Source organism: Dermochelys coriacea, chromosome 25 (genome assembly GCF_009764565.3).
Source record: "Dermochelys coriacea isolate rDerCor1 chromosome 25, rDerCor1.pri.v4, whole genome shotgun sequence".
Lineage (NCBI taxonomy): Eukaryota > Metazoa > Chordata > Testudines > Dermochelyidae > Dermochelys > Dermochelys coriacea.
In genome coordinates, this window is record NC_050092.1 from 15,053,402 (window position 1) to 15,076,323 (window position 22,922).

The window sequence follows — 22,922 nt, forward strand, 5'->3', positions numbered from 1 at the left end:
ACATCAACCCAGGAGGCTCCGCGCTGTTGTGCCGTTTACAGGCCGGTCGCCATGGTCACGGGGGCGCCGGTGGGGGGGGAGGGGCGTGGTGGCCGTGCCCCGCCCCCCTGCGACTGTGCCCCGACGAGAACGTCATCTGCAGCCAATCCCGGCCGCACGCGGTGACCTCATCGGGCTGGCGCTGGGTATTTAAGGCGGCGCGGGGCGCCCCCCCCGACGCGTGTGTGCGAGAGCGCGGAGCGCAGCGCGGGCCGCGTCCAGCCTGTGACGCCCGGGGCCGCTGCAGCCGGAGCGGGACCGACCCGCGCCCCCCCCACGGGGGCACCCCCAGCGGGACCGACCCCCCCAGCGCCGCCTCCTGCAGCCGGCGCCGGAGGCTCGGCCCGGCGCCCCGCGGCCGCGGCCGCAGCCGCCCGGCGCCCCCCGCAGCCGGCGGGGGAGGATGGAAACACCCTTCTACCATGACGATGTGTTGAGCGCCTCGGCCCCGTCCCGCGGCGGCAGCAGCAGCGGCCTCCCCCGGCCCTTCCCCGGCGGCAGCATGATGAAGAAGGACGGGCTCGGGCTCAGCGACCAGGTGGTGGCCACCCTGAAGGCGCCCGGCCAGCCGCTCCACCCGCTGCGGGGCGCGGCCGGCGGCGGGGGCGAGGGCCCGGCCCTGCTGAGCTCCGCCGAGCTGGGGCTGCTGAAGCTGGGCTCGCCCGAGCTCGAGCGGCTCATCATCCAGTCCAACGGGCTGGTCACCACCACGCCGACCAGCAGCCAGTTCCTCTACCCCAAGGTGACGGCCAGCGAGGAGCAGGAGTTCGCCGAGGGCTTCGTCAAGGCGCTGGAGGACCTGCACAAGCAGAACCAGCTGGGGGCGGGCGGCGGCGCGGCCGGGGGGCCGCCCGGGGACCTGCCCCCCGCCGCCAGCCTGGCCCAGCCGCCGCCGCCGCCGCCCCCCGAGCCGCCGGTCTACGCCAACCTGAGCAGCTACCCCGGCACGACGGTGAACTACGCCACCGAGACCGTGCCCTACCCGCCGCCGCCCGGGCTGGGGGGCGCCCCGCCGCATCCGCGCCTCCAGCCGCCGCTCAAGGACGAGCCGCAGATCGTGCCCGAGGTGCCCAGCTTCGGCGAGAGCCCGCCGCTGTCGCCCATCGACATGGACACGCAGGAGCGCATCAAGGCGGAGCGCAAGCGGCTGCGGAACCGCATCGCCGCCTCCAAGTGCCGCAAGAGGAAGCTGGAGCGGATCTCGCGGCTGGAGGAGAAGGTGAAGAGCCTCAAGAGCCAGAACACCGAGCTGGCCTCCACCGCCAGCCTGCTGCGCGAGCAGGTGGCGCAGCTCAAGCAGAAGGTGCTGAGCCACGTCAACAGCGGCTGCCAGCTCCTGCCGCAGCAGCACCAGGTGCCGGCCTACTGAGCGCGCCCGGGCCGCGCCGGACCGGACCCGACCCGACCCGACCCGACCCGACCCGGGGGGCCTGCGCCGCGCGAGGGGCGCGCACAGCGGACCGTGCCCGCTGCCCGCTGCCCGGTGCGGGGCTGTGCGGGCCCGGGACGCCTGAACTGAGCCGGGGCCCTCGGTGCGGGGACGCTGCGGACGCACGTGCGGGGCGCCGGACGGGCCCGGGGCCGTTGTCTCCCTGGCTGCGGGAGCGGAGGCCGCAAGACTCGGGAGGGGCCTCTGCCTTGCAGGGGGGCTGTGGGCGCAATGGCAAAGCTGGGGGGGGGCGCCCTGCTCGGTCAGCCGGGACCCGTATCTCCTACCGAGCGCTCCGGCGCGGACTCCTGCCCTCGCCAGGGCTCGGACAAGCTCGGCCCCCCCGGCTCCGAGCGCATGAATCCAAGAGACTGCAGAGCTACCCAGGTTCCGCCTATGCAGAGCCGGGCCTGGGGCGGCCCCAGGCGATAAGCTCAAGTGTTCTGTTGTTTGAAGTGTTTTTGCTCTATTTATGTTTATACTGGGCCCAATGTTCCTCCCCCTTGTTCTATGCTCCACATTCCAGTGTGCAGTAAAGTCTTGTGCCAGGAGCTGTGTCGCTGTCTCTCTCGGGCGGGGGGGAAGAGGTGGTGTAAAGCCAGCCACCAGCTCTGCCTAATCAGAGCTGGTTGGGAGTTGCTTGCTGGGTGCTGGCCTGGTTGGTGCTCCCCAAGGCAGAGGGAAGGAGGCTGCCCCCCCTTTCCTGACCTGAACTGTTGCTGCAGAAGGGAGGAGAAGCTGCACTGAGCTCCAGCTGTGGGGTGGAGGTGTCCTGTGGTCAAGCGCGCCCCCTCCTGCCCATTGTGGAGGCTACATCTGTGCACCCCCACAGGAAGAAGCTTCCTAGCTGGGTTCCCGCTGAGAGGAGGGCTTGGCCCTGGAAGTACCTATCGCAGGTGACTATCCTTGGGGGAGTGAGGGGTTTAAACAGTAACTTGGGGTGGTGTGTTCTGAAATGTTAGACACCGTAATTCGGGCAATTCCTCGTAAGGACACCTGGTCCAGTTGCAAGTCAGTGTGTTCATTTCAGGCTGCCTTTCCCTGCTGGTTAGTTGTGGTGGTGGTGGCGGCTGTTGGAGTCTTGCTGTTCTGTGAATTAATAGACAGGCCTCAAAGGGGTGACTGGGGGCAAAAAATGAACTGTCAGGTTCTTGGGTCCATCACCCGTGGTGCTTGTCTTGGCCTGGCGTGCACAAAGAGGGGTAGAAAGAAGGAAATGAGTTGAGAGAGAATGGAAGTGAAAGGGGCTGCTTGGTTTCTTAGGAAACCCTATGACTAGGCAAACTTCTAGCTAATTGGAATTGACAGCTCTGCAACTTTCTTCTTGGGAAATGAATTTAAGCTCTAAACACATGGGTTGCCATGGCCAATGGCCTGTGATATAGAGTACAGGAAAGGACCAAAATATTTTACCCAGGTGGCAGCTCTGCCTTGCTAAGACTTGCAGCAAACTGGTCAAGAGCTTAAAGGAAAATGCCTTTTTCAAAGTGTAAAACAGTGTCAAAGATTGGATCATACGAAACTTTCACACTGAGGTGTCTTAGTATCTGACAGTACCACAGGTTTCTAGAAGGGATAATCTTGCAAAATCAAGACCGCAACAGCTCATTAGGTGAGTTGTGGTCTAGGCTCTAATTTTACAAGAAGTCTAAGTCACATTAAATTTTATCCACTTGGTGTGTGACTGCATGTGGGCCTGGTGTGGGGCCACTCATACAGGGCTGTTTACTGAAGGAGCACAAGGGACTCCTTGTTGGTTTTTCAAGGTTAACTTGATCATGCTCAGGTTAGTTTTCATAGGGCTAGGAAAATAGATAGTGAAATACTCTAATGGTAAAGTTCGGGGTGAGAGGAGTCCTCTACCTTTTCCACAGTGGTCTGAGATCCTTTAATAGGACTGAAATAAGCCGTACACAGCCTATATGGTACTTGGTTATGCAATGCTAGGCCCAGAGCTGGCTGGCTTTTCACTGATACTGGTGCATAATCAAAATAGTAAACAACCAGGGAGGTGGATTCCAGCTCTGCTCAGACCCTAGGGGGAAATAAAAACAAACCTTTGCCAATGGGAAAGGCAGCATTATTTTCAGCATTCCAAGACAATGTTGTAAAATGTTTAAAGAATGTGTCCTTAAAGGCTGCACTTCTTTGTTGTGGGAGCAAGGAAACGGTTGTGTGTCTCCTGCCCGGTCTTTACTGTGGCAGATAACCCCCAACTTCTGTTCCCAACCCTGTGCTGACATCAGGAATGACGCTGAGCCAGAAATGAAGTGAACAAAAGAGCAGTATTCATTTGAGTGCTGGTCCCAAATGGTGACACACTTGGTAGGAGGAGCCATTCTCCAAATAATGACTTGTCTAGGGAAGCCATGTGATGCAGTGTATGGCATCAACGCTGCATAAAACATAAGTTTGGGAAGGGCTAAGTGGCGATCCGCCACCTCTCAGGTGAAATAAGAGTTTAACGTGGCTCTGCACCATGCGTGTCCCATGCTAATGTGTTGTACTGAAAATACTACACCCAGGTAAGGTGCAGAGAGCAGGATGGAATTGCTCAATTTGGAATTTAGCCAAAGGGCTCCCTCCTTTGTTCCTGCAGAAAGTGGGGCTTTTTACTGGCCTCGCATTAGATCTCAGGGGAAGCACTTCCAGCAGGTCTGGCCCCATGAATAGCACATGGGTCTGGTACTGGCCTGCTGGGAGGTGCCACATCCGGAATGGCCTGTGCCCCCTTGCCCTCATCGTGGCTTGGCTTGGCAGATTGCATGCATTAGGTGGTGCAGCTGGACACCTTTCAGGGACTCTTCAAAACCAGCAGCCTGAGGTGCCCAATCTGAGTTCACTATCAAGAACGAGAACAGATGCCAGATCAGTGTCATGCAGCCTTTAATCACAGAGATCTTTGTGTCTAAAATCAACCACTCAACACCAGAACCACCATGCTTCCCTGGAACGAGAAACTGAGGGTGACAAATCACTTTGTTCCTAACAACTTTGTGCAACTTGTACATTGGCTGGAACATTCTAAACTCTGGCAGCAAAAGTCAGCAGGGGAAGACTTGTCCTGGGAAGAGGGGGAAGGTGGTTTAAAGCTCTTATAATTTATGCTGGCAAGATTGCTTGGCCCTGAGTCTTTTTTTTCTCATTTGTCTAAACAGGCAACAAAACTGAGGGGAATAAAAACCCATTTGCAGCCAATATACATTAAACCTCAAAGCTAGCCCAGAGCAGGGACTCCGTTTCCTAGCCCCAGCCAGTGGTCCTTATGCTGAGAACAGCTTGTGTAGGATAAAATGGCTGGAAAGCCTCCTTTGGTTTTGCCTGGAAAGGCTGGGGAAGGAATAAACTTTGCTTCCTCAGACTGAAGGAATCTTGCTGGTTGGATTTCCCTAACTGCTTTGTTTGCAGGTGCTGGGGTCAGACTAATCCCCACCACGCTAAAGGCTTTTCTCAAACTGAGTGAAATAGCCTAAAAAGTGGTTTTGTCCGTGCTTCCGTCCTGAAGCCAACCTGAAACAAGCCATGGTGGAACTAAACACCCTGCTGCGGACTCCTCTCTCTTTCTTCCACCCCCACGCCCCCTGGCCTGGTTCCTCTGGGCCCTAGAGCCTCACTCACTGCACTGTGGAGTCAGCCCCAAATGAGTAGTCTGGGTGTAGCATTAAGGCACTCAACAGTGGTAACCTCGATTGAAGGGAAGCGTGGCTGAGACCCTGCCCTTTGAGCTGGGCCCCTGGCCCTGGCTTTGCATTTCAGCAAAACTGTTGAGGGGTCAGCTCACGCCCCGCAGCCTGAGGGCTGGAGCTGGCCTGCAGTGCCTCTGCCTCCCTCCGGCGGCTGGTTTCTCCCCTTGCTCTCCCTCGCCTTCATCTCCTACCTGTCCCTGCCCTGGGCTCAGTTGCTTCATTCTCCCCACCCGCTATGGCCCTGTGGGGTTCAAAGTGCTCCCTTCCCATCTACCTGCCCACCCGCGGGCCGTGGACCTGGGCTTTCCCACTGCCCCTAGCCTTCTGTCCCATTACTGTCTATGTCCAAAGTGCTCTGCTACCTGGACAGCTGCAGAGAGGGAAACCTCTGTCTTCCTTCCCCTGGCTTGCACAGGCGGGCAGCACTTGCACAGGCGGGCAGCACGGTGATACTCCTGGCCTTTGGCAGTCTGGGCTGCCCATCCCACCTCCCACTTGTGGGAGCATCCACTGCTGCCCATGGTGATGGCTGCCAATATAACACCACAGTCCTGAGATGTGTTCTGGTGAAAGCAGTCCTAGTCAACGGGGAGGGGCCAGGCCCTGCCCCAGAGCATCTGATGGCACCAGGTCCACTCCTACCAACCTCAGCTGCCACAGGATGGAGTGTGTGTTCCAGCTGCATCTTGCTCACCACCCTTTGGATGCAGTGGTGAAGGACCAGGTGTCCTGGAGTCCCGGGGCGATGCTCTGGAGCTGCTCCCTACGAAGCCAGGCAGCACTCTGGGGAAGTCTCCTTTCTGGGAGCAGCCTGTCTGCAGGAGACACAGCTCACCCGGCTTCCCCCTTCCTGGGTCTGACCTCTGAGCATTCAGCATCCTCTGCCCCTCTGTGCGCTTCCCCTAGCGAATCTGCCCAGGCAGGGTCCTGGGGAAGCCAGAGGGTCCTACCCCCCAACGCCGCAGTGAGATGTGACTCTTAGCCAGCCAGTAAAACAGAGGTTTATTAGATGACAGGAACGTGGTCTAAAAACCAGAGCTTGAAGGTGCGGAGAACAGGATCCCTCAGCTGGGGGGTGGTGAGCCAGACAACCATGTCTGCATTTCACTCCATGTCCCCAGCCTGCCCAAACTGCTTCACTCTCCCACCCCTCCTCCTCTGGGCTTTGTCCCTTTCCCATGGGTCCAGGAGGGCACCTGATTCCTTTGTTCTCCAACCCTTTTAGCTCTCACCTTGCAGGGGGGAAGGGCCAGGCCATCAGTTGCCAGGAAACAGGGTGTCGGCCATTCTCTGTGTCCAGACCCCTGCACACACCTGCCCTCTAGGGCTCTGCAACGATCATACACCCCTATCCCACCACCTAGATACTTAAGAACTGCCTAGGGGAAACTGAGGCACCCCCACAATATTCAGAGAAAACATTAAGAACAGCCCCACTTTGTCACACCGGATTTGTGTGTGCGCTAGCAGGTAGGCAGCGGGGTGGGGCTCATGGGGAGCTGGGGGTCACTCAGAGAAACCTAGCACGCACAGCATGGGATTGCCCAGGCACCTGGCAGAACAGCTGGGTCTTGGCTCTCTAGGGGCTGGCCTTGGGGGGAGCTGAGGGACTTTTCCAGGGTCAGGATGGCTGTTGAATGACAAGAAGGCCCCAGGGAAGGGAAGGATGGGCTGGGGACAGGAGCCAGTGTGGCTTCCTCTTGCCCTCCACAGAGATGCTGCAGGGTGAAGTCAGGTTTAGGGGTGTGTGGTCGGATAGAAGGGGCAGGGCTATCCTCTTTCCCCCCCCCCGCCCCAAACCCAGGGGACATGGGAGTGAATATGACACTGTCAGGTGCCTGCTCTCCTCATATACAGGCACAGGGCAGAACTGCTCTTGCAGGACCCCAGGGCTGCACAGAAGGCCTGGCCCTGCTTGCAGGTACTTTGCTCTTTCACAACCATGCATGTAGCAGGTGATGCCTCCTGCTGGTGGGCAAGCGCCTCTCCCAGTGCACTGACTGGCTCGGCTGCAATGGGTATTTTCCCCATAAATCCACCCCTGCTTCCCTGCCCCTCTGTCAGTGGCATGGCATCCTTTTAAACACAGCGCTGACTTCCCTGTATGCATCCTATGTAGGCCCAGTGCAATGGGGGGGAGGGAGAAGAGGACATTTTACCCCACCCCCAAACTATCTTCAAGGGATCCAAAATTGTCAGGCCAAAGCACATACCGGGTTATCCAGGGTCAAGGATCAGAACAGCTGCAAATGGGAGAGTCTTCAGTCCCCATGTAAATTATAAATCACAACAAAATACTGACACAGAAGCCAAATCGTTAAAGCTTTTGTAAACCCCTAAAAGCCCAGATTCCACAGTGCTCTGACTAGCCCTGGGCTCCTCGCAGGGTGCTTATTTTTGAAATGGTGACAGCCAGAGCCCCAGAATACCCACTTGCCCCCCCCCAATAATGGACCCCTGAATCAGCCCTGACTCGCCATGGGACCCTGGGGGCAGGGGGCTCCAGGTAGGATCAGTTAGTTGATGGCTGGCTGGAGGCTTGACCGCATGAAGCAGGACACAGTGGTGAAGTTACGGTTCAAATGGTCACACGGGGGCTGGTCACTGTGGCCATCTGCTTTTGAACTGTCAGCACAACATCGCTCTGCCAAAGAAGATGGGGCTGGTTCCAGAGTCTGCATTTCTTCTTTGTGGTGGATCAGCTCCAGGGTCATGTGCTGGGGAAGGCACCAAGTGTGGAGTCAGCGCACATGGGGTGCTGCCTTAAGCTACTCCCTGCTGATGTGGGGCCTGGCTTTCCCGAGTGCAGAGCCCCTGCCCTGCCAGTGGGAACTGGGGGCTTCAGGCCCGGAGTGCTGCAGAGATGAGGGGACCTGTCACACCTTGAAGCTGCTGTCTGAGAAGCACAGGGCTAGTTACACGGATACTAACCTCCTTTGTAAAGCGCTTTCAAATCTGCTGCAGAAAAGCACTAGAGAAGAGCTGTTGGGTAGCACTAGGATTACGTGGGGGAATGTGGACTAGTGATATGAGGAAAGGGGTTTCAAGCTCTGCTCTGTTTATAGAAATAGCTGTGTCCTCTATTGAACCTACCTCTGGGGTGGAACACAATGGCTTTTGAACAGCACTAAGTGACACTGCACAAGGGTTCAGGCAGGAAGAAGATGACAGGTCATCTCTACAGGTTTCAGAGTAGCAGCCATGTTAGTCTGTATCCGCAAAAAGAAAAGGAGGACTTGTGGCACCTTAGAGACTAACAAATTTATTTGAGCATAAGCTTTCCAATGAAGTGAGCTGTAGCTCATGAAAGCTTATGCTCAAATAAATTTGTTAGTCTCTAAGGTGCCACAAGTCCTCCTTTTCTTTTTAGGTCATCTCTAGAGACTGGAGTTCCAGTAATTTCAGCTGGAGATGACAGTGCATTCACCCTCCTGCCGGTAAGGTGCTCCTTGAGGGGGAAGGGTTATTAACGAGACCCTCTCTAGTCTGGCCCCAGTTACTCCTCTGCTGTCCTGGAGCCGTTATGTGCATTATTGGAGCGTCTAGAGGAGGTTTTGATCACAAGCTGAGTCCCACTCTGCTATGAGCTGTGTGTTCCTGGCCTGAGGCTCTGACCCACAGCTTAGAGAAGTCAGTGGGAGTATGGGGGGGACAGGGACTATGGCTCAACCCTTAGGAATGCAGATAAAATACCCCTGTTAAAACAGCCGATGAGCTGACTTCAGACGTGACTAGATGGCAGAGCTAGTAGCTGAAGTCCCCCTTTGCATGCAGCAATGCTGTGCTCTGTTTGTCCCCTCGCTGTCCCGGGCTGTGTGGAGATGTGGGGAAGATCTGGGGCAGCCAGCAGGCTGCGGTTTGTTGGGAGGAAGCTTTCCTCCCAGCCTTGCATAAACATTTTTCCTAATCCCTGGTACATTGTTCTGCCTGGACACCATTCAGAATCACAGACCCAAGGAAAAGCCTCTCGCCTTTGGCTGGGACTGTTTGTTGTGAGTTGCCTGTTCAAAAATGTCCAGCACCAACCCACAATGCTTTCCCCTTGCAGGCAGGGCTGTGGCGCTGGGCAAAAACTTGGGCCGGCTTGGTGAGACCTGGGCCCTGGGCTGTGCCAGGTGGGTGGGCGTGGAGGAAGTTCAGTGTCCCAGTCTCTGCCACTCACTGCTCTAGGTCAGGTCTCTCCAGCCACCCTTCACGGCCAGGCTCTGCCATGTACTGGCCATTCCTCACGTAACTGCTGGCACGGGACCGGCCAGGGCCTCTGGTGCCACTCTCAGCTGTCTCCAGTGTCCTTTCAGGCAGGGGGCGGAGCCCCTGCAGTGAGTGACAGCTGGGCACCATGATGCCTATGCTTTCACCCCTCCCCACAGGGCCCAGGCAAGGCCAGGAGAGCAGCCCCTGAGCAAGGGCTTGAGCCCTGAACCTTAGGGAGGGGGCTCAAGGAATCTAGGCAGCTGCTGGTCCAAAGGGCACCAGAGTGAGAAATAACCCGCTTAACAACTCTGACTACCCCTGCTCCAGGAAGGGAGCAGACAGGAAACAGCTTTGGGATAGGCTGGGGCAGGACAGACTGAGCTTGCTGGCCACAAATGGTGTCAGCCAGGGGTGTGGGAAATGGAGGGAGCTGGGAAGGACCTGGGGGTGATGCCAGCTTTGGATAACGGGCTTTGGAAGGGGAAGCTTTGGCTGCCTGCGCATACTAATGATGTGGAAACTGAGGCACAGAGTGGGGAAGTGACTTGCCCAAGGTCATAGAATAAATTAGTAGCAGAGCTGGGACTAGACGCCCAGAGTCCGGGCAGGAAATAAGGGGTGCATGTTTAACAGGCTGGGTAACTAGCCACTGGAACAATTTACTGAAGGGGGGGGCGGCAGCTTGGCCATGCCCCTGGCAATGTTTAAAGCGGGATCAGCTGCTTTCCCAAAAGCTCTGCTCTGGGACTGACTGTGGGAAGGGCTCTGGCCTGCGGGTGGCAGGAGCGCAGCTGAGAGAACACCAGTGGCCACCTGGCATCGCTCTAACCACTAGGCTCCACTCTCCTCCCGCAGCGGGGACCAGAACCCGGCAGTCCCCAGCCCCCTGGGGTGCGGCCCGGGCGAGGGGCCCGGTCCCGGCTGGTGTCTGGCTCTCGCCCAGTGCGGGCGCCGCTCCGGGCCCTGGCTGGCGGCGGGAGGGAGCCGGGCTGAGGGGCTGCTCCGGCGGCCGGTCTCCGCCCAGGTGTGGCGGGGCTGGAGCCCGGGGCGGCGCCTCCTGCGTGGCAGGATCCCGGCAGGTGTCCGGGAGCCGGAGCGGCGCCGCCAGCATGGCCCGGGGGACGCGCTGGCTGCTGCTCGGCTGCGGCTTATGCCTGGCGCTCGCCGGTAAGGGGCAGCCCTGGGGGGCGGGTCCCGCCCGGAGGGAGACCCAGGGTCTGCCGGCCCCCCCCCGCCCATCAGGGACTCCTGCTCCCCGGGGAGAGGGAACAGCGGGGGGTTTCTGATGAGTTAATTCAGGGTCAGCATGAACCGTCCCGAAGGGGGTGGGGGGAGTGAAGAAACTTTCTAATCCTAAAGCTTCTCGGGTCTGGGTGCTGGTCACCCCAGGGAGAGTCTGGCTCCTTGGGAAGGTTCCCAGACTGTGCCCTGGGGCCAGGCAGGTTCCCCACCCCCCTTCCTGCATCAGTATCCAGTGCTCTCTAGCCAGACCCCCCCTCTCCCCCCCGGGGTGCTGGACCAGTGTGTACTGTGGGGGCTGGGAGCCACTGAATCAAACTGTAACCCCTGGGTATGACAGGAACCCCTTTGAGCCACGGGGTTCCGGCAGCCCCCCCAGCTCCAGCACCAATCCCCCAACCCCCCCAGTTTGTGTGAGTGCCCTGTGCTGCAGGGATCATGTGTTCTTGAAACCAAGTGGGGAAGGGGGGTGTTCAGAAGGTCACTGGAGAGTTAAAAGAAAAGGAGTACTTGTGGCACCTTAGAGACTAACAAATTAAATTAATCACAAGTCCTCCTGTTCTTTTTGCGAATACAGACTAACACAGCTGCTACTCTGAAACCTGTAGAGTTAGTTACCCCAGGATTGTGAGGTGGGGGCAAGTGTGTCTCCCCTGCAGTGCCCCCCAGCGCTAAACCAGTGACACTTCGGGCCAGTAGCACCGTTTGTTTGCTACAGGACACTGGCAAGTGGAGCTGGCACCCTGCAGACTCACTCTGCTCAGTTGCAGACAAACCCGCTTGGCTGGTTGCAAAGGCTCAATGTGCTTGGCCTGTCCCTTTTATTAACAAATTCCTAACTATCCCAGTCCCCAGTTTGGACCCTGGGCCTTCCTCTTGGTGCTTGAACATGGAAGGGCAGAGCTAAGCCTGTAAGGCAGCGGGTCTGACAGCGGGACTCGTTCTGCTCTTGTCTTCCGGGTGGTGGAGGTTGGCCATATTTGCCCATTGGCTGGGAATCCTGCCTCCGGCAGCCACCATGTGCATGGCCCTGCGTAATCTGTAGTGGTTGCTACACAGCACAAGCTGCATGTAATAGCTAGCTCCCCTAGCTCCAGAGACCACCCCCCTCCAGGGGTAGTGGTTCCTGTCTGGGGCTGACGGCTGTGAGCTGTCAGGAGGGCAGAGAACTGCCCCTCTCATTGCACTGGGCAGCTCTGAAGTGCAGTGAAAGCGCTGTCTCATTAACCCTTTCGTGGCTGACCGTTGCTGCAGAAACTACTCTGCTCTGCTCCGCTCCTCCATCTCTGTCCTGGGCCTGACCTGTCGCGGATTCTGGAGTGCAGAGCAGGCATGGACTGACTCTGCTCCCCATGGAGAGGGGGTTCCCCTCCCTAAACCGGGCAGCTTTCCACCCCTTCCCCAGGGAAAAGGCCTTGGGTGCTGAACACGGCTCCATGGTGCCGGGACAAATCCGTCTCCTCCTGGAGACGGGCTGTGCGGAGGCAGCACATAACCCGCCCGGCAGCTGCTGCTCTGAGGGGTCCCTGGAACTGCGGCAGGGTTCTCTCCCCAGCCCTCTAAGGGACGCTGCTGCGGAGTGGGGATGGGGAACGCTTTTCCCACGAGGCCTCCGCAGGGCCTGGGCCCTGCCATCTGTGACACGCTGGAGTGTAACGCTCCCACCCCTGGGCCGTGCCCCGATGACGGAGCAAATCAGCTGCACACTCGGGGCTTCCTTGGGCCCCTGCCTCTGACCTCTTGCCAGGTTGCTGGCCGTGTCCTTGTGCCCCTTTCTGGAATGGGGCTCTCCGTCACTCCGTACTTGTGCCAGGCTTGTGCTCAGTAAAGCCAGGCTGAGGGGACAGCAGAGCTGGCTGTGTGCTTGGCGGCTACAATGCCATGGAGCCCTTGGCCATAAGGGGGCAGCACTGCACAGAACCCTCTCTGTCCTAGGGCTGGGATGGGTGGGGCGAGGGCTCCCTCCAGCCCCTCCGGATTCACTCTGTCCGGTGCAGGAATAGTGGTCATTGGCTCATGGATTAAGGCCAGAGGAGACACGATGCTCTAGGCTGACTCCCTGCATAGCACAGGCCGGGGAACCTCCTGCAGCGGTTCCTGCATCTGGCCCGGAACGTCAGGGGGAGCTCGCGAGGAGCTCTTGGGGAAAGCTGCCCAATCTCGATTTATCGCTGCTGAATGACAGAGAATGCAGCACATCCACTGGGCCTGACCTGGGCAGTCCCCCACCCTGTGAAATACAAGCTCCTTCTGTCCAGTCTGAATTCATTTCACTTCAGCTTCCAGCCACTGCGTCTCATTCTGCTTTTGCCTGCTAGATTCCAGCCCTCCTCTGTCAGAAATCTTTCTCCGCGTAGGAGCTTGTCCGCTGATCAAGTCCCCTGAGGCTGAACAGATATCTTCCCCCCCTTGTCTCCCACTACAGAGCAGATTTTCCAAACCTTGAGTTGCTCTTGTGACTCTTCTGAGCCCTTTCAATTTGCACTGTCCCCACTGCTGTCCAGGGATGGTCTCGCCAGAGCTGTGCATAAAGCCGGCCATGCGTCGGGCTGCATGAGATTTTTCTGCCCCGCTCAAGTGACTGTCAAAGTTCCTGGCTTTGGTACTAAGCAGTGCCTGCAGCTCTCTTGGTGATGGGGGGGCATTCCTCTGATGCAGCCAGAGCCAGCCCAGGGCTTCCTGCTCCCTGTCGCAGATGCCTCCCGGCAACAGAAGGTCTTGCAGATTCTGTTTCCTCTGTCCTGCATTTCACCCCCTCCCCCCCACGCAGGTTCTGGCTCCTCTGCCCTGCCCATCCCCCCACTCCCCGCAGCCCATTGCATGGAACCAACCTGCCCTATCTCCCAAGTCTCAAAACTCATTTCTCCCAATGCCAAGGAACAAACGCTCCCACTTGCTCTCCTGTGACTCCATAGTGGCTTTCCTAGCTGGAACGCTGCCTCTAACAGTGCTGCCGAGCTTCCCTCCAGCATCGTCATCCCACATGCTCGGTGTTTAATTAAAAGCCTTGGCAGGCCCCAGGCCGGGAGTGTGCAAGGCTCTGAGCTCGGGCAGTGGCTTGGTACGCTCTGCTAGGGATACTATCCTGGTATCCTAATGTGGCAGGTGGGTCTCTCGCTAATGAGCCATCACGTGAATGGCAAAGCCCCTTACCAAGGCATGCTTTGGCTGGAGTGGTTTACAGGTCAGAGGTCGGGAGTAAATTTCCTGGGGCCTAGCTCTAGGCAGGCCCGGGGCTGCAGGGCAGTCTGTGGGGCTAAGGCACTGGAATGGGGCTTCAGTTCTTTGGGTCTGACCCAACCTTCCCAGGTGAGCGTGGTGGAAGCACCTAATTTCTGTGCCTTGCTCCCGCTCTGTGAGATGGGGCTAAGACACTGTCCCAGACTGCTCGTACTATGGGCTCAGCGAGGGCCTCCAGATTTCCTGGCAGCGGAACCGCCTGACATTTAGCGGCCCTGGACAGCTGCTGCTCTCAGCTGCCTTCCCCTAGTTGGATTTAAACTTTTAACATGAAAGTACCCAAACTTTCATCTGGCTCCGCCTTGCCTCCCATGATTGATGTGGCAGCCGTTTAATGGGGTTAGGGCTTCTGGCACAGTCATGGGTTACAGTGATAGCATTTAAAAATGGAGTAATAATTCCTTGTGTCTGGAAGGACTGGCGGAGGCTTAACAACCTTGCAAATAAGTGGGGTTGTATTTAGGAACTGAAAATCCTCCAGGCTAAAACAAGCAATGGCTTGTTATCCTTTCTGAAACTGAACGGAGATCGTGTGTGGGAGGCACCACTCCAGAAATGAGTCATTTCGAACAGGAAATTAGCACTTGCCTTAGATCCTACCTAGAAACGGTGCCTCCTGCTGGCTTGTTTACCTGTAAGGTGTTGGAAGGGCAGGTTGTTGACTTGAGGCCTGTGCTAGGCAACCAGTGTGAAGGAAACTGCTGTATCCTAAACTCCCAAGGGACAGTTTACCCATAAAGCTGTCAAATTGCAGGGGGTGGCCTCTTGCTCACCTCAAGGTGGCCTCCTAATGAAGAGACTAAGTTAACTTCTTCTCACAAGGCACAGTCAGCCTGTGGAACTCACTGCCAGGGGATGTTATGAAGGCCAAAAATATAACTGGGTTCAAAAACAAACTAGAGCAGTTTCTGGAGGATGGATCCATCAGTAGAGCAGGGGGCTGGGTTCCTGCCCATCCTGGCTGAGGGTCCCTGAACCTCTGAATGCCACATGCTGGGACTGGACGACAGGGGCTGGATCACCCGGTAATCGCTCTGTTCTGTTCATTCCCTCGGAAGCACCTGGCACTGGCCACTGTCAGAGATAGGACACTGGGTGCGATGGACTGTTGGTCTGACCCAGTGTGGCCGTTCTTGCAATCTTAACTGAGTGCAGAGATGCATCTGACAGGGCTCGAGCTTGGTGCAGAGCCATGGAAAAGAGATCACAGGATGCCGTGGTGGGTAGCTGAGAGCACCCATGAATCTCCTGTGAAATGCTGATACTGCTCCCCTTCAGTTCTTCAGGGGCTGTGAGAGTGGGGGTGTGGCGGCAGTGCCAGGGATGTGCACCCTGGATTGGCAGCCCTGCGGGTCACAGATTCCAGGAGGCCAAATATAGATGCCTGGGCAAACAGGTTTTGTTTTCTTAGCAATGAAAGGAGACTCCAGACCTCCCCATCCACCTCGTTTTCCAGTGAGCTGGAGCTTTGGGGTGTGAGTGAAACATTCTTGGGGGGTCTAAATATTCCCTCTCAAAATCCACCAGTTCTGCCACCCAGGTGCACCTGTCTCTGCCCTTAGTGGGCCATGGTCACCCTTCCTGGGGGTCCTACGTGACCGGAATCCTGGTCATTAAAATTTGGGTTCCCTTCAGCTGGCAAGTCCCAGGGCTCTGGCTCCTCTGCTGCAGGGTGGGGACAGGCCGCTCACACAGCCAACAGGGCAGCAGCTTGGGAATAGCAAACGCAATGGTGCGGATAAAGTGGACGGGTACATATTGACTTTGCATCAGCCAGGAGGGTGGGGCGCAGCCTGGGTGGAGGATCAGATACTTGTTCCCAGCTGTGCACACAACAAAAGACAGGTGTCTCCCCGCAGTCTGTACCTGCCGGGGAAATGGGAGCATGTTACACATCTGCCAGCTTCAGCAGGACTAGGGGCTGGAGGGACCTGTAGCTGTTTGCACAGCACTCACTGCTGCTCTAGGGAGGGCTGGGGAAGAGGGGCACCCAAGGCAGGTGACTTGCCCCAGGCCCCCCAGGGAGTCAGTGGATTAGAATCTGGGCATTCCTGGCTTCCAGTCTTGTGCTCAGGTCTCTCAACCCTGAGCCCCTGTGTTCTTGTGGGGAAAACGTCCAAGGAACCAGTTTCAGGATTGAGTTGCTGGCAGGGAGGCCAAGAGGCTGGGTGAATTTCTCTGCTTTGCGGGGGTTGGGGAGAGACTAGGCACTTCCCTTTGGAGAACAAGAACAATCCCATGCCATGAGATGGGGCAGAAACCACCCATGGCAGTCTGGGGCTTGGAAGAAACTGCCCTAGGGACAAGCTATTCCAGGGTTGCTCCTCGGAGGCTTCTTGTATTTCCCTTTGAAAAGCCGCGGGGCTGGCCCCAGGGCGCTGGCCTGGATGGAGCGTGGCCTGTTCTGATTGATGGATCGAGGCCATGGCTGAGTGGCCCGCGCGCTCCATGCGCTTACCTGCATGGGCCCCAGCCTCCCACTGGCTCTGGGAATCCTCGCAGCAGCTGCTCAGGTGCACGAGCAGTGGCGCCTGTTGCCACCCCTTGTGTGGGGCACAGAGCCCGTGGCACTGAGAGCAGGAGGAAGGGGTCAATGCAGCCCACTCTCCAGCTTGTCTCCTCTGCAGCCTGGGGTGGTCCTTTAAATCTTGTGCAGCATCTGTGTCCTCATCCCAGGGAGGAAATGCCCCCTCCCCCAGCATGGGGCTCATGGCGCAGCCTCCAGGGAACTCGCTTCTGTGGGGTGCTGAATGCCGTGACAGGGGCAATGTGGGGCTCTGGGGGCAGTGGGGAGGGCTGGGGTTTGCCCTGCTAGTGAAGGTGCCTACGGCCGTGTCCATGGAGCCCCAGGCAGTGCTCCTGGGGGGGTGGGGGGAGGAGCTGCAGGCCAGAGGCCGTGCCCAACTAGTCGCCTGTCTACCCGGGGGCATTTCCCCTTGGGCTGAGTGAGAGGCAGGATTTTGCTGATTAAACCTCCCTCCATTCCCCTGCCCATCACAGCTCTGGGGACTCTCTTGTCCCATCAGCCCGGGCAGTCACTCCCAGCAAAGGGGGTTGGGGGGTGTCTAGTGCTACTCCTGGGCACGCTCCAGCAGGGAGCACTCGCACCCCCCCCCACCTCTGCATAAACTCACTGCTGAATCCCCGCAGCACCCCTAGGAAGCCTTGTTATCCTGCAGCAAGGCCCTGGCTTCCCCCCACAGCATCAAGGACATTAACAATGGCAGAACTACTAACTATGGTTTGTAACATATTGTTTAAATCAGAGGTGATCCCGGCAATTACACGCCAGTAAATCTGACTTCTTTACTATAGTTTCAACCAGTTTGTCCGGTACTGAACAAAATTGTCAGACACATAGATGAACATAATTTGTTGGGGGAGAGTCAACGTGGTTTTTGTAAAGGGAAATCATGCCTCACCAATCTACTAGAATTCTTTGAAGCTTGTGTACAAGGGGGACCCAGTGGACTTAGATTTTCAGAAAGCCTTTGACAAGGTCCCTCACCAAAGGCTCTTAAACAAAGTAAGCTGTCATGGGATAAGAGGGAAGGTCCTCTCATGAATGGTAACTGGTTAAAAGTCAGGAAACCAAGGGTAGGAATAAATGGTCAGTTTTCAGAATGGAGCGAGATAAATAGCAGAGTCCTCCAGGGGTCTGTACTGGGACCAGGCCTATTCAACATATTCATAAATGACCTGGAAAAGGGGGTAAACAGTGAGGTGGCAAAATTTGCAGATGATAAACTATCTTGACTAGTTTTGTAAGTCCCAGGCAGACTGCAAAGATGTACAAAAGGATCTCTCAAAACAAAATGGGCAACAAAATGGCAGATGAAATTAAATGTTGATAAATGCAAAGTAATGCACATTGGAAAACATTATCCCAACTGTACATACAAAATGATGGGGTCTAAATTAGCTGTTACCACTCAAGAGAGATCTTGGAGTCATTGTGGATAGTTCTCTGCAAACATCCACTCAATGTGCAGCGGCGGTCACAAAAGCGAAAGAACGTTGGGCATCGTTAAGAAAGGGAGAGATAATAGGACAGAAAATATCAGATTGCCTCTGTATAAATCTATGGTACGCCCACATCTTGACTACTGTGTGCAAATGTGGTCGCCCCATCTCAAAAATATATAGTGGAATTGGAAAAGGTTCAGAAAAGGGCAACAAAAATGATTAGGGGCATGGAACAACTTCCATATGAGGAGAGATTAATCAGACTGGGACTTTTCAGCTTGGAAAAGAGACGGCTAAGGGGGGAGATGACAGAGGTCTATAAAATCATAACTGGTGTGGAGAAAGTAAATAAGGACGTGTTATTTACTCCTCACAACACAAGAACCAGGGGTCAAATGAACCAAATGAAATTAACAGGCAGCAGGTTTAAAACAAAGAAAAGTATTTCTTCACACAAAGCACAGTCAACCTGTGGAACTCTTTGCCAGAGGATGTTGTGATGGTCAAAACTATAACAGGGTTCAAAAAAGAGCTAGATAAGTTCCTGGAGGATAGGTCCATCAATGACAATTAGGCAGGGATGGTGTCCCTAGCTTGTGTTTGCCAGAAGCTGGGAACGGGTGACAGGGGACAGATCACTCAATGATTCCCTCTTCTGTTCATTCCTTCTGGGGCACCTGGCACTGGCCACTGTCATACTGGGCTAGATGGACCTTTGGTCTGACCCAGTCTGGTCATTTGTATGACTTTGGGGCGTGTTTACAAACCTCTGGCACTTGCTGCTGCTCCCTGCAGGGAGCAATGGAGGCAGCTCTGGGCAGTGGCAGGGGTGTGGTGCAGCATGCGCCTGAGACCCACAATGAGGGGCACAAAACCCCCCTTGCTGTGGACGCCAATCCAAGGGCATGAAGAACTGTGCCCCTAACCTCAGTGCCCGGGCGCTGCCGTCAGCACCACGTCTGTGGCGTGCAGGGAATGTTGGGACCAGGGAGCACCCCTGTTAAACTGAGGGACAGTCGGTCCATGTGCTGCCACTGTGACAAAATTGCCCGAGCCCTAGCCAGGCCATAGCCCCCTTGCTTTTCCTGCGGGGCGGGTTAGACGCTATGAGCCTTCTGGCCGCTATCAACGCAGCCTTTGTGCCATGGCAAGGGCAGCTGCTGCCCCTGAGGAGCCAGCCCTGAGACCATGGCCTGTCCCTGCAGGGCGCAGAGCTGCTGTCTGGGATGTTGGCATGCCTCCCTCAGCAGCAAGGCCAGAGCCCAGCCTGGCAGCATTTCCATGACAGCCTGAGGCCAGATGGTGTCGTTGAGCAGCCTCTGCCCCCAGGAAGGGCTGAACTGGCAGGGCAGTGCTGGGCGTCTCAGGCTGAGGTGATGTCCTGGAGCAGGGGGGCAGCCTGCAGACAGAGCCCTGGGCCCCCCCTTCATGCAGTGGATCTCAGCTGGGGCAGGAGGCGCTAGGAATGCAGACAACAAGCCATGAGATGAGTTAAAAGTTAAGAGACTCCACAAACACTGGGCTCCCTTTAGCGAATGGCGAGGGGCACGCGGCTCCATTTCAAGCTTGTCCCAACCCGCGGGCTGAGTTCCTCGCTGGACCCCGCAAGTGTCTCCTAAGGGCTCATCTCCAGCAGCTGGGACTCAAACACCAGGTAGCAGGAAAGCTGTTAACAGGCTAGGAAAGGCCCTTGGGGAGGGGGGCAGAGGTCCCAGGCTGATGCTAGCATGAACGTGATCTGACGTGGGGGCCCTCGGCTTACTGGCTTATCTGCAAACACACCCTTGCCACCAGGCCTCCCCTCCTAGTGCTGGGATCATCCGGGGCCGAGCGGGGTGAGCTGGGAATGCCCTCGCAGCACTGGGGTATCACGGAGCACAGCGTCCTTGGCTTGAGTGAAATCTTCAGAGCAAACCTGGTAACTTTGATTCCCCTTCCTCAGTGAGGGACCTTACTGCCACAACAGCTGCCTCCCAATCAATCACATCCACCCAGCACCCCCGCACTGCGACTACACCACCGCAGAGCCCCCAGGCTGCGTCCAGCCAGCACCCCGCCACCGCGACTACATCACCGCAGAGCCCCCAGGCTGCGTCCAGCCAGCACCCCGCCACCGCAACTACACCACCACAGAGCTCCCTGGCTGCCTCCGGAGACACCTCCCTTTCCGCTGCCCCGGCTGACAACACCACTGCATCCACGCAGTACAGAACCACAGCAGCAGCTCCAGCCTTGTCCAGAAACCCAGAATCTGCTTCCAGCCCTCCCCTGTTCCCAGCCAGCCCCAGTTACACCAACACCTCCAGTACTCCTGCTGCCAGCTCCAGTGAGACCTACGCGACTGAGCAGCCGGAGCCCAACAGTGGCTCAACAGCCAGTGGCTCGGGTAAGAACCGGGGTGCAGGGACATGCAGCCTCTTTTAACGGGGGCAAGAGGCACCAGGCAAAAGGCTCTGCAGGCCTCTGGCCCCAGGACAGGAGCAGCCCAGCGGTAACAAGGCAAGCTTGCCTCCCCTGCCCCCGGGGAACCCCCTGAGTCCTTGGCATCTCCCCAGAGACTGCCACAAGGGGAGGCTGGTGCTCACCCTGGGCTTTGGCGAAGGATGGCAGTGGTCAGTCACTTCCGCCCTCCATATGCCAGCCCCGAGCCCTGGAGCCAGCCAGCGCCTCTAAGGGAGCCATCGTCACTGCCCTCAGGCCACGGAACCAGCCTGGCCGACACGGGGCACCCAGGGCTGCCCTGCACCGAGCACCGGTGACGGGACACGCCTGCCGACTGCGGGGTGTGCGGTGCGGGTGCGCTTGTGCGCAGGGTGGGTTAGGCTCGGGTTCGCTGAGCGAGCCCTCAGCGGGGGTCGCTGTCGAGCTCTCACCACCAGATAGCGCAGCTGTCCCACGCCTGGAGCTGGAGGCGGCCGGCGGGTGGGTGCCCGGGCGGGTGAGATGCCCGATCACATGGGCAGCGCCCTCCTGCCTCGCCTGTGCCCTGCCCCACGGAGCCTCTCCGAGGGGTGTGCGGTTAAATCCGTCGAGCAGAACGCCTGGCCCCACCAGCAATCGCACAAAAGGATTAGAACAATCCCCAGCGGTAGGAGCTCGGGGGTCTCTGCCTGGCGTTTCTGTGCTTGGGGGTCCCTTTTCCCAACTCCTCAGACCCAGAAGCAAGAGAAAAGGAGGACTTGTGGCACCTTAGAGACTAACACATTTATTAGAGCATAAGCTTTCGTGATGCATCCGATGAAGTGAGCTACAGCTACGAAAGCTTATGCTCTAATAAATGTGTTAGTCTCTAAGGTGCCACAAGTCCTCCTTTTCTTTTTGCGAATACAGACTAACACGGCTGCTACTCTGAAAGAAGCAAGAGAAACTCTCATTTAAAAAGTAAAAAAAAATAAATAAATAAAGTTGCAGATCTGCAATCCCGGGGCTCCGGGGGCCTCTCCTGAGACTCGCCAGAGCTGGCAGCGCAGAGCTGGTCTCCAGCCTCTCCCCACCCCACAGTGCAACTCCTGACCCCCAGCCGGGGCCCAGTCCTGCAGCCAGGGTGTCCTCTGCCCCAGCATGGACACCTGTAGTCTCAGCTGGGGGGAGGCTGAGCAGGGCTCTCGGCCGCGTGGCTGCACGGCTGGGGAGGGGTCTAAGCCGGGCGCTCTGTCCCTCCAGAGGTGCCTGTCCCGGAGCAGCCCGCGCTCTCCCAGAGACCCGGCCTGGTGGCCGCGATCTGCCTCTTCACGGCCACCCTGCTCATTGCCGCAGGCGGGGTGATGGTGAAGCTCTGCCACAGGAGGGAGCCGGCGTTCAGGAAGCTGGACGAGGTGTCCATGGTGCGTAGCTCCGCAGAGGACGTGGCCCCTGCCCGCGCGTCTGTCCCAGGCTGTAGCAGGTCCTCGGGGCTCTGCCCGGCTATTGCAGCGTCCCACAGAGGGGCAGGGGCAGGGGCAGGGGCAGAACGAGCTGCCCCCTCCTCCACTGAGGCTCCTGCCTCTGGGCCCGGGCCAAATGTGAGCTGCTACTGGGGCCTGGGAGCCCTGCTGTACAGTGGTTGGGGAAAAAAGAAAAGGAGGACTTGTGGCACCTTAGAGACTAACAAATTTATTAGAGCATAAGCTTTCGTGAGCTACAGCTCACTGTGCTGCCCCAAGCCCCGCTCCGGGGAAGGGTGTTGGTGTGAAGTGTGGGCAGAGGGCTCCCCAGTCTGCAAGCCGCCGGGACTCACCAGGAGCAGGTTAGCCCGTGTCACTCACTGGCACCGCTGGCGCAGCGGGCTGGAGGGGCTGCTCAGGAGAAGGGCTGGTCTTGTGTACAGCCGCCAGAGAGCCTGAAGGACAGGGTGGGGTTAAATGGGGCCAAGGGCTGGGCACAGGTCCGGCGTCCCCCCACCTGCCTGCCGGGCACTCAGGTGGCACAGTGATTGTTCCCGCGGAGATGGGCTGCAGCCTCCAGCTCTTCACAGTTACACAGTGCCCATCGGGGTGCCCGGGGCCGGGCCGATCAGCCAGCGGTAACAGCCCGAGGCTGTAGCGCCCTGGGGTGGGGAGGGGGGCAGTTCCTGGCGCAGCCCCACCACTGCTGTGCTCCAGGACGTTGCCGTAGGCGTTCCCCTCACTGCCCTCCAGCTGGGGGGCTTTTCCTGACTCTCTGAGTGGCCCTGGGTGCTCACCCTCCGCTCTCTCCTTCACAGGGGACGATGACCGAAGACTCGCCCTTCGCTCGCTACCCTCCCAAATAACGGGTGTCTCCCCCGGCCCTGGCTGGAGCTGAGCCCAGCCTCGTGCTGGGGTAGGAATCCGAACATCTGTCCTGGCCACTCCAGCACCTCTCGGCCCGGCCCGGCCCGGCCTGGGTAAAGCTCCCCTACCACTCAGGGACTGCGCGGGAATAAAGAGGCTGCTGGTTTGGCTGGTCTCCGCTCCTGCTGCCTGTGGCCCCGCACAGCTCTCCCCACAGCTGCCATGGGGGCAGGGGCACTGTGGACTTTGCATGGGCTGCACTCACCCTCCCGTGTGGCTTTGTCTAAAAGCAGCAGCGTCCCCCTCCCCCTGCACTATCAGCTCTGTGCTGCCATGGGGGGCACCAGTTGCCTGACAGAGACCCAGGCCGGGAGAGGGAGCCTGTCCCCTCTATCGCCC

General features: G+C 57.9%; 2 protein-coding genes across 2 annotated transcripts; both read left to right on the forward strand.

The window, feature by feature from the left end:
* The first annotated feature begins 221 nt into the window (after window positions 1-221).
* Window positions 222-2,019, forward strand: JUND (JunD proto-oncogene, AP-1 transcription factor subunit). Its single transcript, XM_043502553.1, has 2 exons — window positions 222-1,429; window positions 1,461-2,019. The coding sequence occupies exon 1, from the start codon at window positions 443-445 to the stop codon at window positions 1,406-1,408; it is 966 nt and encodes a 321-aa protein (XP_043358488.1). The 5' UTR covers window positions 222-442; the 3' UTR covers window positions 1,409-1,429; window positions 1,461-2,019.
* LOC119848346 (nuclear pore complex protein NUP62-like) lies at window positions 1,700-22,689 on the forward strand. The gene is made up of 5 exons (XM_038384040.2): window positions 1,700-1,893; window positions 10,292-10,515; window positions 19,736-20,179; window positions 21,457-21,617; window positions 22,475-22,689. Exons 1-5 carry the CDS (start codon window positions 1,700-1,702, stop codon window positions 22,520-22,522), a joined length of 1,071 nt encoding a protein of 356 aa, XP_038239968.2. The 3' UTR covers window positions 22,523-22,689.
* The last annotated feature ends 233 nt before the right edge of the window (window positions 22,690-22,922 follow it).

Coding starts and splice junctions, on each gene's coding strand:
- LOC119848346 (XM_038384040.2), top strand. CDS start 1,700: ATGGCAAAGCTGGGGGGGGGCGCCCTGCTCGGTCAGCCGGGACCCGTA. Junction 10,516..19,735: donor CTTATGCCTGGCGCTCGCCG/GTAAGGGGCAGC, acceptor CCCCTTCCTCAG/TGAGGGACCTTACTGCCACA. Junction 21,618..22,474: donor AGCTGGACGAGGTGTCCATG/GTGCGTAGCTCC, acceptor TCTCCTTCACAG/GGGACGATGACCGAAGACTC.
- JUND (XM_043502553.1), top strand. CDS start 443: ATGGAAACACCCTTCTACCATGACGATGTGTTGAGCGCCTCGGCCCCG.